This window comes from Polypterus senegalus, chromosome 8, assembly GCF_016835505.1.
Source record: "Polypterus senegalus isolate Bchr_013 chromosome 8, ASM1683550v1, whole genome shotgun sequence".
NCBI classification, from domain to species: domain Eukaryota; kingdom Metazoa; phylum Chordata; class Cladistia; order Polypteriformes; family Polypteridae; genus Polypterus; species Polypterus senegalus.
In genome coordinates this window covers 39,776,238-39,790,648 of record NC_053161.1, presented here as the reverse complement: position 1 = coordinate 39,790,648, position 14,411 = coordinate 39,776,238, and the positions used below count along the sequence as shown (strand labels likewise).

Here is a 14,411-nt window from a genome sequence, read left to right as displayed (position 1 = left end):
CCATATTGACATTGGCAGGCAAAGGGGCCACCGATTCTTTCTCTGCCCAGGGCAGCCACAAGCCTAGAGCCGTCCCCGAGTACTGCTGCAATAAATTATTTCATCGAAGGTCGCGCACAATCACTGCGCCGTGAAACCCATGTTTAATAACGTGCTTTAACTCCTATCATTATGAAAATGATATCACGTATACATCTCAGTATGTTAGTTATTCATTGCTGTAATATCACGAATGTAATGGATTCTGTGTCCAGTCGGAGGAAGAGAGCCGGTTTAAGAAGCAAGTAGTGATTCACACACATAGAACACACATAGAAGATTACATACAAAACAAAGCATTTAACATTCTACTTTAATCACGACGTGATTTGAGAAATTGGTTAATTAAATGATTTTAAGATGAAGTTTACGATGTTCTACTTTAATGACAAAATAAACTACATGATTTAAGTGGAAATTTCGAGATTGAAGTTGACGTTTCTTACTTTTTCCCACTGTGTGCCTTTTTTTTTCTCTGTACCCTAATAAGCTTTCATATGACAGACATTGGGCTATGACTCGCCTTTTCACGGCGACTTTGATATCTGACAAGTTCTTTTTTATTTCCGGCACTGTGCGACTTTGTGAACGTGAGCTTTCAAGTTTCTCCAACACGCTATGTCACTCGATCAACTTCCTTTTGTTGATTATACCACAGTTTAAATAAACAAATAGTATGTTTTTCCTTTGCCTCCACTTGGTATTCTCTGAAATTCTTATATTTTCCACCTGTGATGGACAGCCAGGTCCCATGCCCGGCCAGGACGCCTCTGCTACATATGTTCCGGGGGAGCCACCATGGACAGCTCAATACCTCCCCCAGGACGCTTGGTGGCAGTCTCCCTGGCCGATGTTCGTTCCCCAATCTCCCGCATGGCTCCATGGGACATGGAGTCCTCCACAACCTGGGTGGGAGCTGGGGTGGCCGCTAGGGGGTGCTGCAGAGACTCGAGAACCCGGCTGGATGAGTCATCAGACTCACCCAGAAGTGCAATTGGTACCAGGTGGCCAAGCACCTGGATCACTTCTGGGTGGGCTATAAAACGGGCCAGCCTCCACCACTGAAGGGCCAGAGTCGGGTGGAGGAGGACAAGGTTGCCTGAGAGGAGTGGTGGTGCAAGGTGAAGAGGTCTCGTGTATTGTTGCTTATGTCCATTACTTTTTTTATTATTATACAATCTTAATCAAATAATTGTATACTCTTCATTAAAAATCCTTTTTTAACCTCTATTTTCAGTATTATTTATTGCCCAATATATTTATACTCTTCTCACCCAGATCTGTCTTAAAAGTCTCTCTTGCAGATTTCCAATCTTCTGTGTCTTCTTCACACTCTAAACGAATGGTTTCTACAATCAAATACATGATGCTCAACATCACTCTGTAAAATAGAGAAGAGCAGTACAGTATTATAAATGCAATCATTAAAAATAATAAAAATATATAGCTATATTTGGAATAATGTACAGTTACTGCATGCAACAGGGCCCATATGAAATTTGAACTATAAAATTAAGTTCTGATTGGACATCTATAAATACCTAAAAATCTAACTATAAAATATTAACTGTTTTTGGTTCTACATTCATTTCTGAATTTCTTTGCCAGGTAAAGACTTTAGCATAAACTGACAAAAGGCAACTGCATTTCAATAACAAATGCACATGCATGTGGTGTACTGAAATGTTACTCATGCACAAATCTTTTAAAGTATTGCTGTCAAATAGTGTCCTTGCTCTTATCAACATTTGAATAATGCAAATGTGCTCAGACAATATACAGCATATGCATTTTTCTACACTATAGATTACATATTCAGTCTATTCATATGTGAATAAAAAGCAACAATTGCTTTTTCATTTATTGAATATTTGTTAATAATTCTCTTTCTTCTATATTTTTTACCATACATTATCAAATTCAATGGCTTTATCATTTTCTTAAAATTATAAAAAAAATTTTGTTTAATTCTATTAAATATCAATTAACTTTAAATTATACCTTTCTTTTAACTCCATTTCAGAATGCAGCTGATAATGAATAGTTGGAATTTGGAATATAATTTGTATATATATATATATATATATATATATATATATATATATATGTGTATATATATATATATATATATATATATATATATATATATATATATATATATATATATATATATATATATATATATATATATATATATATATATATATATATATATATATATATATATATATATATATATATATATATATATATATATATATATATATATATATATATAGGCCTTTTTTCATAATATATACTGGTTACTGTATAGCACACTAAGATGTTTAAATAAGGTACACTTAAGTATCAAGTGTAATTGAAATCCCTGATAATATTAAGTAACAACTATGACACCTGAGCATTTAATAAAAGTACCATAATGCAGAAATGATATTTGCTGTCATTCCCACATAATAAAATATCCACACATTACACCTTGTAAGACTTAAGGCTAATAACAAATGTGTATTTTTGGAACCAAGCACTAAACTGATACAAAATAAAAACACACTGCAAATAAGCTCATTTTCAATGTTAAGCAATCAAATATGTAAAATGTATACTGTATATTGTTTACATAATTTATATAACATTTAATATCTTGTGTGTACATGCAAAGTACCTGCATACTCAAGGTACACATTCAACTGTAACAGACAGATATCATTTCACATTACTCCTGAGAAAACTAACATCATTTATTCAAAAATCTTGGAGTGTAGAATAAAATAAACTCCCATCAGTTATCTTTTATTTGGCATTTCCTTCCTATTTTACAAGCATTCTTAGATATGAAAAACATTTTTTAAATGAAATTATCTCTAATTAGTTTTCTGAAACAAGATACAACTGCCACCAATCATTCTAGGCAGCATTCATGGAAAAGTTTGTTATTTGTAAGAACGATTTACTGTATTACAGGTTGAGAATCCCTAATCTGAAATGACTGGGACCTGATGTAGTTCAGATTTAGGATATTTTTGGATTTTGGAATATGTGAATATACAGTACATAATCGCGATGCAACTCAATATGCTTTGCATAAATCTTGTATGCATAGTTTGAAGGTAATTTTATAGAATATGTATTATCATTTTTTGCATGAACAAAAGTTTGTCCACAGCAGCATCAGCAGAATATATGTTTCAGCTGTAAACAACAGCAGCAACAAACAACAGCAAGCTTTCAGTTTCCACCTGCAATGCTGTGTTTTGAATTAAAGGTTACTGTACACAGAGAATAAGCAAAAAACACAGTGGGTAATGCATGTAGGTCTGGCAATGATGATGGTTCATAAAACTGGCACCAACATGGGCAACTGAGCTCTGGTGTGGAATTTTTCACTAGTGGCGTCATGTTGGTACCTAAACATTTTCCGATTTTGAAGCACTTGGGTTTTTGGAATTTCTGATTATGGATGTTTAACCTGTACCATTGCATCTTGCATCACAAACTTGATTGTGATGTTAAATACTTGTAGTAAACATTCCAGATTACAGATTAATGAAGCCCAAATTAAATAAATATTTAATTTCTTTGTTAGTTTTTGCAGTTAGTCTTTGTTAGTTATGTAGAGATGAAGAAACCTTAAGGGTGTTCATTCACAACTGAAATGATTTATATAATGCTCGCTAACTTGTTTTTTCCAATGTAGTATGTTTTAGATAATAACATTCTTAGGTTAAAACATCATGAAAACAAATTATAACAAAAAAATATTTGAATAATTAGCACATATAAACACCATATGTTTAATGAGATATTATTAGAAACATGTTGCGCTTTTAGAGTAATGCCTGTGCATGAAAATAAATTAATCCAATTCACAACTGGAGTTGGCTTAAGACTATCCTAGTAGTACTAGATGCAAGGCAGGAACAAGCATGAAACAGAACACCAGTTTATTATAGAACCCATTAATTCACAAACTGAGACTTAAACTTAAATTGCATTTATAATTTACTAAATATATACAGAAAGGATAAAATATTGTGTGTGTATATTACATAAGCACACACAAAAAAATACTTTATGCACAAATATTCCAATGAATGAAATTTTGATTATTATATTCAAAGGTTTTTGTTGCATGGCTTACCGGAGTTCAGTGCTGTCTGCAAGGGAAATGGCTGGTTTCCTTAAGGCACTGCTGCAGGCCTGGTTGTTTCTGTAATATGAACAACAAAATATTATTTTATGAAACTAAACAAAAAATAAATGATACATGATTCCATTAAAACTGATTGAAAGAAAAAAAAAGTGTATTTTGTCTTTAAAGCCAAATAAAAGACAGTATGGTCAGTCCAAAAACATCTGTTAAACATAGTTATGCACATAAAAATATTAACGAACTCGCATGAGTTGATTGAGGCAGTTCATACTTTATAAAGATGTTTTGAGAGTAAGCATTTCTGATATTAATTAAAAAAGCATTTTGGTTTAGACATTTGACACTCAATGAACTGTCTAATTCTTCCCACCCAGATTTAAACAAACTTTACTTATGGCTGTCTCTGGACATGTATATTATGTCAGGCTTCAACGAGACAAGGACCAAGAGATACAAAATTAAAAAACTACTAAAAAAAAAAAAAAAAAATCAGAAAACGTACTATTCATCTGGACTGAACTAAACTGTAGGTTTACAGGCTACAAACCATAAAAACTCACACTACAGCTTTCTTTCCTGTCATCACCCTTTTGTGGTAGTCTATTATGAGGTCTGTTTGGTAGAAACTTATCTTACAGTCAAGAACTGCTCCTGGTATAGTCTTCTTAAGTTGCTTCCAGGGTCAGTATTGGTTTCTTAAACACCAATTTAAAGGGACAGTCATACTCCAGGTCATCTGTCCAAAATGAAGTATAGCAAGGAGCTACAGATCTTATAGATGGATTCCTAATGGACTATGAAAGTAGTAAGGAATGACAGACAACCGGTTTGCCTCTAATTAATCTTCCTATACACTAATGCTGTGCGAATTATTAACTTCAGACCACCAACAAAGAGGTATCATTCCCTCTTCTGGTACAACTGCTACTCCTGCTACTGCTTGCAACCTGCTATTTAATAGAGAATAAGTCAACATGTTATGCATTGAATTGACTGAGGTACATGTATATAAGTGTAAAAAAAGATCTGTAAAATAGTTAAAGACTTAAGATATTAAGTGACATTAAAGGCAGTTTTCCCTTTATAATAAGTTAATCAAGAAAATGCAGAAGTATATCATATGAGGGCTCAGGGATATCAGGAGAACTGGGGCCACCAAAGGGGTGATCTGGGAAAAAAAGAAACATTACTGTGTAGGTGGCATTCATTACCCTGGAAACAGTTCCTAGAGGAAGCATAGAGTTTAACCTGACCAGAGTGCTTTGAGCTTAGATTTAGGAGGCGAGTTAGTGAAAAGTGATTAATCTGGAGCAAAGGTAATGATGGCCAGTGTTATACCGAAAAGAGTGAGAAAGAGAAAAAAAGAAGTTAGAGAAACTGACACTATATTACACGTATTATTGTTGTGTTTTTGTTTTCTCCAACTTATACCCCTTTTCATTATTTTTTGTTTAATAAATTACTTTGCTTGATAAAGACCTTTGCTTTAAGTACCAGGTTTCATTCAGACCTCTTCTGATGTTGTGTTTCCATGCAAAAATAATATGCACTTGCACTTTGCTTCCCTTTTGAAAATATGGTAACTATAAAAGAAGTCTGTAAACACATACTCTATTTCCATGCTGAGCAGCTCTAAGAGAGCAGTGAAGGTCCCCATGTTGTACAGAAGGAAAATATTATGACGAGACCAGTACAGAGCCTCCATCTCAGTATCACATTCGGCGAATACACCTAGGACACACCCCATTTCAAAAAGCAGTTAGCAGAACCTCAAAAATGAACACTTGCAAACATAATTACTTGATATTAGAGCAATTTTGAAGTTAATGGACTAGCTGTATATTCAGCATATTAAAAATTCAGCATATTATTTTAATATGTTTGTATTAGGCATAACATAACAAGAAAATACAAAACATGAGAAAAAACTGAGAAATGCATTCAAGTAACACTAAGTCAGGGTAGAAAAAGACAACACAGAATTACTTTTTTTGGAATCTATACTTAAAGATTTGTGATGTTTTAGAAAGATTAAATAAATTATACATATACGGAAGCTCTGAAGCGCACAGTGAAAAAAATTATGGGATAACCCTTATCTCGTACTTATGTGAAAATATTTTATACATACGTGAATATATCTGGAAGTACGGGATACTTTCACGTACCTACGTGATGTTTTCGCGTACGTACAAGATGTTTTCAAGTTCGTACGAGATAAAGTTAGATTAAAAGATTACAAAAGTTAACTTCGTGGCTACCTAATTAGCCTTTACCATGAGTACAGCACTTCAGTTTGACATCAATTTGACCTCTTGTAGCGTGGTGATATAAAATAGCAGACAGTGGACTTTTATTTATTAAAGGAGCGTGGAATGGTTGGAGATGGGTTTAACTGCAGCCTGCTATACCTGTGACATACATCACGTAATGTTCACAATGTCAGTCACAAAATGCCCATCGCATACCCTGTTACACTATGGATAAGATTAGGCTTGTGGAAGGGTAACGGTTTAGGTACGTGCTTTATGTTTAGAGGTATTTGTCTGCACACTCGTACAGAGCACCTGAGGAGGTATGGTGTATTTTTTTTTCTAGAAATGTCAGTGAGGTCAAACTGAAATGCCGTAGCCTTGGTAAAGGCGTAATTAGGTAGCCCCGAAGAGCACTTTTGTAATTTTTTAATCTAACTTTATCACATACAGTACAGGCCAAAAGTTTGGACACACCTCCTCATTCAATGTGTTTTCTTTATTTCCATGACCATTTACATTGGTAGATTCTCACTGAAGGCATCAAAACTATGAATGAACACATGTGGAGTTATGTACTTGACAAAAAAAGGTGAAATAACTGAAAACATGTTATTTCACCTTTTTTTGTCAAGTACATAACTCCACATGTGTTCATTCATAGTTTTGATGCCTTCGGTGAGAATCTACCAATGTAAATGGTCATGAAAATAAAGAAAACACATTGAATGAGGAGGTGTGTCCAAACTTTTGGCCTGTACTGTACATACATGTACCTATCTCGTACGAATGTGAAAACATTTTATACGTACGTAAAAGTATCCCGTACGTATGTGAAAACATCTCGCATGTACGTGAAAGTATCCCGTACATATGCGAAAACATTTCGTACGTATCTGAAATTATCCCGTACATACGAGATATGGGTTATCCTATAATTTTTTTCACTGTGCGGCTCAGAGCTTCCATACAGATATGCTCAGAAAGAACCTTTTTTTTTTAAAAAAAAAAAAAATAAAATCACTCCATTCCAAAATTAGTTTGAACACTCAATCAGAATTGTAAATGCTGTCTGTATTCACATAATATTGTACTGTATATATGTTGGTTTAAATGAAAATAGTGTATATAGTAAAATTTATAAAATAAGTAAATAATTCAAATCAAAATGCATGTCATTAAATTTCTAGTACAATCTACACTATTAAATTGCACATATTTCAAAATATGCAAAAGGAATAAAAAAGCTGTTTGAGATGGGTAGTAGTATAATAGTTAACATATTATCTTTAATTGGATAAAACTGCACAATAGACTCTTGTATCATGTACAAGGGAACAGGATACCTTGCGCTAGATAAAGAATGGCTCTTGATACTTTCAACCTTTTCTCCCTGTTGGTAACTTCCAATGCATCCAATAGCCTCATTATGTAGGTCTTCTGAGCTGCAGTGTCTAAGTCTATCCATCTTCTGTTTTGTACTGAGTGAGGAAGAAGAAAACATTTTGCAAACATTTTTTTCTTTCAGTTTGAAAGAGACCCAAGCCACATCAAATAATAAGATTCATGCTACTGTAAAGGAGAAGACAGACCTATAGCAGTTTAACATAAGAAAACATCTTAAAAGGTTATTTACTGGTTGGTTGTGTACAACAACTCTACTGTATTACTGAAGAACAGATCACCATCTATTTTCATCCTCTCTAATTCAATTCAGGATTTGAGAGGGCAGGAGCACATCCCAGTACAAGTGCAGCCCAATCCTGGACAATGCCCCTGCTTATATCAAGGCAAACTCGTGCATACACTCAAACTTATTAAAAGAAAGCAAATTCTAGTCATAATTAACCTAATAAACACATCTTTGGATTCAAGTCAAGTCAAGTTGGGGAGCATGCACTAGTACAGTGCGTTGCTGCATCCACTACACAACAAAACAACTCGGGATCCTGCTTGGCAACCCCCCAGGCAGACATGTGGTCCAGTCCTACCCTCCGGAAATGACCCTCTATCTGCCGCAGCCAGGTGTTACGTGGGTGACCCCATGGCCTGGTCCAGCCACTCGGATCTTACGAGCAGCATGACCCTTGGGGAAACACACCACATGGCCATAGTGCTGTAACTGACACTCCCTCACAATGCAGGTAATGTGCCTCATTCAGGACTCCATGAGCAACTGCTCATTCAACACATAGTCAAACCAATGGTATTTTCCAGACAGACACAGTACCAAAGGAGTCCAGTCTTCATCTCAGGTCACTGGATAGCGTCCATGTCTCGCAACCATATAGCAAGAAAGGAAGCACCAGGACTCTAAACACTTGGACCTTCGTCCTTTAGCATAGATATCGGGAGCGCCACACACCCCTTTCCCTTCGACCTCATGACCCCCTCATGCTCTCCTAATCCATCTACTGACTTCATAGGAAGAGTCCCCAGAGACATGAATGTCACTGCCAAGGTAAGTAAACTTCTCAACAAGGTCAACACTCTCTCTCAACAGACACACTGCTGATGGTTGTGCCCAAGAGGTCATTAAAGGCCTGGATCTTGGTTTTTATCCAGGACACTCGCAAGCCCAGATACTCAGACTCCTCATTCAGTCTCTCGAGTGCCCCGATCAGAGCCTCCATTGACTCCGCGAAGATCACAGCATCGTCAGCAAAGTTCTTAGGCGTAAAACCAGACTGTTCCAGTCACTGGTAGGTGAGTACATGATTACAGATCCTATTGAGGACGACCCTAGCAAGGACCTTACTCAGCATCAAAAGCAGCGTTATACCCCTGTAGTTGCTGCAATCCAGGCAATCACCCTTCCCTTTCCAGATAGGGAGGACAAGTCCCGTTTTCCAGTCAGTTGGGATGATGCCAGTCTCTCAAATGGAAGCAAAGATTGCTTGCAATGCCAGGAGGACAGCCTTACCACCTGCGTGGAGAAGCTCACTCTGGATACCACAGATCCCTGCAGCCTTTCCTCCCCTCAGCTGGTTCACCACCTGTGCAATCTCAGTGAGACTGGGTGGTTCACAGCTAATTGGAGGATCAGCCTCAAGAACCGTGGACCCAGAGATATCCAACATCCTAGCTGGAGGATCAGCTTTGAACAACTGCTCAAACAAGGCAGCCCAGCGGGTCACAACTGCAGTGTCATCCGTAAGGACCGTTCCATCAGCTGCCCTGACTGCAACACTCCGAGGAACAGATTCAGATGTGTATAATGCTTTGATTCCTCTGTAAGCAGGATGTGGGTTGCTAGACCACAGATGGTGCGTCACTTGCTCACAGATTCCTCTAACAAATGTTTCTTTATCTGCCCTCAGAGCCCTCACAGCCGTCCATCTCAGTTTCTGGTACAGACCAGAGCTGCCATTGAGCTGTGCGCCGCGACTCCTCTCAATGATATCCAGAGTGCCCTGTGAGATGAAACACCTCCTTCTGGGAACACCGGGAACACCAACCCAACCCTCAGCAACCTTCAGGGTCTTGTCACAGAAGGTCTCCCACATTACATTAGGATCGGCAGTCGTACCCAAATCTGCAAGTTCCTCACACAAACTGCATGCAAACTCCTTAGAAACAACCAGGTCTTGGAGTATTGGAATACCAAATCCAATATTGTGGTTCCGGGCACTGGAACCAGGATCCAGCGATTCGCAGGCCCTGACCTTTTGCAAAGTCAATTAACATGGAGCCACTTTCACCACGGTCACCAGACCCATGGGGACTGAGACAATCCTCATAACCAGCCCTGTCAGTGCCAGTGCCAGTGGCCGCACTGAAGTCACCCATGACCAGAGGAATGTTACCTCGTGGGCACCCATCAACCACCAAGCAAAGCTGCGAATAAAATGCCTCCCTTGCCGAGACATCACTCACCGTGGTCGGAGCATACACCGAGACAACAGACAAGGCACCCAAGGGAGTGCTATAATCCAAGTCTCATAATACGCTTGTTGAAAGGAGCGACATCGGACACCATCGGAAGAAGCTAATCCGCTACAACAACGCTACTCCCTGAGTATGACAGCCATCAGAACAACCAGACCAATAAAAGGTGTATCCACCTACAGAGATCTGGCCAGTACCCGGTCTGCGCACCTCAGAGAGTGCCCGCCACTGAAATGCGGAGGTTACGCAGCTCCTCCGACAGCAGAGGAAGATGATCATCTTGCCAGAGAGACAAGACGTTCAATGCGCCTACCCGTATGGGCTGCCTTAAATTGGGACCCGAGTGCTGCCGTGAAGTGGACGACGTCTCAGCACCACACCAGTTTCGATCCCCAACAGACCTGACCCCACTGGTTCTCCAACGGTTTTGACTTTTCTGGGGATGGGGCTCCCAAAGGCTTTCCCCCATCCCCTTCATGATGCAAGCAGCCTTCCTAATTGCGGCTGCAGGAGAGCTACTCCCGCGGAGAGCAAAAGAGAGTCCCACATGGTTATAGGTAAATGTAGTCTTTAATTATATTGTTTGCTCGCTTATAAATCTGAGATTTACACAAGTACAGAGTAGAGTAAAACTCCAGGCCTACAGTTCTTTCTGTTGTGTGAACAGAAGGCTGCAGATTATGTTACAAACACACTACCAAACCAGACTGCTATGGAAAAAGTGGTAATGCTTTCAATGACTGCTTAATAAAACTGGACAGGCATTGACTGGGAAATATTAAATGTTTTAAGGTATCAAAAACATGCTGTTGATGTTTCCTGAATAAGTTATGTTTTCATTCCAGCATTCTTGATAATATTGGTACCAGCATTGGCCAACTGACCCACCTTCATCTGATAGGACACCGCACCTCCATCAGTTATAAGGCAAATCAGGGTTGTGTCATCTGTCATCTTGAGCAATTTTACATACAGGTCACTTGAGGTATAGTCAATGGTGTAAAGTGGGAAAAGGCAACAGAATACACCTTTGAGAAAATCCCATGCTCAGGATCAGGAACTTTAACTAATGTCTGCCTAGCTTGGTAGTCTGATGTCTGTTTTTCAGGGACCTAGATAAGATATGGGACAGTCTAAGTATATATTTATTGGTTTGCTATGGAGAAGCTCTGAAATGATTATCTTAAATGATGAACTGAAATTCACAAATACAATACAGTGATCCCTCCTCGATTGTGGGGGCTGCATTCCAGAACCCCCCGCGAAAGGTGAAAATCCGCAAGTAGAAACCATATGTTTAAATGGTTACTTTTATATATTTTAAGCCCTTATAAACTCTCCCACACTCTTATAAACATTTCCAGCACAGTTATAGAGCATAAACCCTTTATATTCTCTTAGATATTATGTAAGATTCATTGAAATTATGTATGTAAACACACTGTTTATATACAGTAAAACCTAAATGTTATTTTAAAGATAACGAGCGTCTCTGATATCACATATGTTACAGCCATTACGATAGACAGGCCACCAGCAATAAATACATACAATGCAAGAAAAATTGTATACAGTAAAATGTTTGTACAGTTAGTACAATTACGTACGTTTAGTGTAATTATGTAGAAAATTAGTTATGGGTACTCACCAACAATGACATGACGACTTGTCTGATAACAATGAGTTTAATTTTAACAAAGGATAGCATTTCAGCTCTGCTAAAGGAGCCTCTTCAGGCGACTGTGTAGCATCGCCATTGTCGTCTGGGAGTTTCTTCACCCACTAAAGGCGCACTAGGCGGTGTTTTGCAGGTAAGGAACATCGTGATGGGCAGTTGCTGGTGCTGCTTTTTCATTTGTTCAAGGAGGTTTTTATACACTTCCAAGGTGTCGTCAAGAGCATTTCTAAATTGCAAAGAACAAATTATTTGCGGGACACATTCTTCCACCGATATCTGGAGATCTTTTGCCATTCACAGAATGGTCGCGAGACACTCGAGAGTTAGGCCGGCATCTTCTTCCTGTGCTGGGTCCTCTTGTTCCTTATCTTCCTCGCTCACTGACTTGGTCACCTCAGAAAAATCTTCGTCGCTCAGCATCTCGGAGTGGGCATCGAGCAGCTCATTGACGAAACTTAACTCTTTACACGGCGAAAAATGTTGATGCTGAATGAGGAAGATGAGATTTCCTGGTTAATGCAAAGCGGAATTGAATTTTGCACTCCGACGCTGAGCCAATCAGCACCCAGGAACTTAATCGCGTGCTCTGATTGGGTAGCTTCTCAGCCATTTACCAGTAGCGTCCCTTGTATGAAATCAACTGGGCAAACCAACTGAGGAAGCATGTACCAGAAGTAAAAAGACCAATTGTCTGCAGAAACCTGTGAACCACCAAAAAATCTGCGATATATATTTAAATATGGTTACATATAAAATCCATGATAGAGTGAAGCTGAGAAAGTTGAAGCGCGATATAGCGAGGGATTACTGTATAGAATAAGCATTTGGAGAGTCTGCTGCAAAAGGCAGAATTGTCATGTAGACCACAACTTCTACCGATCTGTTGGGACAGTAAGCAAACTAAAAGGTGACAACCTATTATAACCCGAGATACTTAAGATTATACAGTATATTCAAATCAATTTTTAGCTTTTTTGGATAACTGGCATGAGAGTGTATATTTTGAAAAATGTAGGAGCTTTGTATTAAACCAAAGACTAGTTTAAAATTCCTACAAACATAGGTTTCTAACTTATTAGCACAGTGTCTTAGTGAACACAGAGAGAGCTGTCTGGGTCAGTTTCTTTACAACAGTTCTGTCTTTCAAGTTCAAACAAGCTTCATGCTCAGTGGTGTGGGTGGGAGAGGAAGGTTTAGTGTAAGAGTAACAAGTAAAAATAAGTTGTACCATAAACAGGTGTGGACGCTATGGGCCGCTGTTGCCCCGTGAAACCCAACAGACAGACGTCCAAAGACACATGTATAAAAACCACCAAGTAAAATTTTTAATTATCTTCTTCAATGAAGTGCACAAAGCACCACCACAATTCTCCAATAACAATAATAAATAAAAATACAACAATAATCCTCCACTCCCAGCAGCTTCATCACCCAACCTCCCAACTCCGGCTTCTGCTTGCTGGGTCTTTACCAGTCCTTTAAATAGTCCAAGACCTGGAAGTGCTTTTCCTCTTCTTCCGGGTCAAATGCCACCTCATCAATCCTTAATCATCCCGGAAGTATTATGGGCGTCCATCCTCGTGACTCAGAAGTACTTCCGGGTTATAAGAAAAGTAGTAGTCCCCAGGTCCTTTATGAGCTCCACCTGGCGACACCCCTGGCACCCAACAGGGCTGAGAAAATGGACTCCAAGTCCCAGGATTCCCTGAGGAAATCCGGGGCACTGCTATCATCCAGGGGAGCTGCCACCTAGCATCCTGGGGGAGGCAGTGTTTTGGAAAGGCTGCCCTTCTACACTCTTTCTGTCCTGGGACACCCAGGCTGGATTGAGCTGCCGGCCATCTATCACGCAGGGTTCTGTATTATTAAATAATGCCTCTAAAACCCTGCAGTAAACACTGTCCATCTGATTAACTAGAAAGAGTAAAGTCAAAGGCAAGTGGATCTCAATTTGTAATTAGCCATCATCTATAGTCCTTTCCAAGCAAAGAATCAATCCTTTCTGGAAAAATTCCCCTTGTATCAAGGATTTTTTTTTCTATATAGCCTTTTCTCCAGTTTTAATAGGTTCATCATTGGCTGTAACTTACGAGTTCTTTAGAAAATTATGACTTGTTGGTATTGAATTTTATAATTTTTATTTGAAATGCAATGTTGCTAATACAAACTGATATAATAAGCAACTAAAACTGTACAGTATATACTTATCTAAACCAGTACTGGTTTCTCTGAACACATTCTAGGGTGCTGATTCCAGGCCATCCTGTAGTCTCCTCACAACCTCGCTAGTCAATTTAGAGAATTAACTCAAGGTTATGATTTCTGAAAATAAAAATTTAAATAGGAAGAAATCACCATTGTCATCTTCACCTTCAGTGTTCTGTGAATAACTGTCTAATTG

The 14,411-nt window shown here is 38.4% G+C and overlaps 1 protein-coding gene across 3 annotated transcripts in view; it reads right to left on the bottom strand.

The window, feature by feature from the left end:
- Positions 1-14,411, bottom strand: part of strip2 (striatin interacting protein 2) — a 166,690-nt gene that overhangs the window by 61,587 nt on the left and 90,692 nt on the right. For 2 of the 3 annotated variants that reach the window (XM_039760984.1, XM_039760985.1), the window contains exons 4-7: positions 7,791-7,925; positions 5,803-5,923; positions 4,181-4,249; positions 1,314-1,420 (exon numbers count right to left, since the gene is read on the bottom strand). In XM_039760984.1, coding sequence (XP_039616918.1) covers positions 1,314-1,420; positions 4,181-4,249; positions 5,803-5,923; positions 7,791-7,925 — 432 coding nt within the window. The remainder of the gene's footprint in view (positions 1-1,313; positions 1,421-4,180; positions 4,250-5,802; positions 5,924-7,790; positions 7,926-14,411) is intronic. The other variant, XM_039760986.1, reaches the window with a different exon arrangement.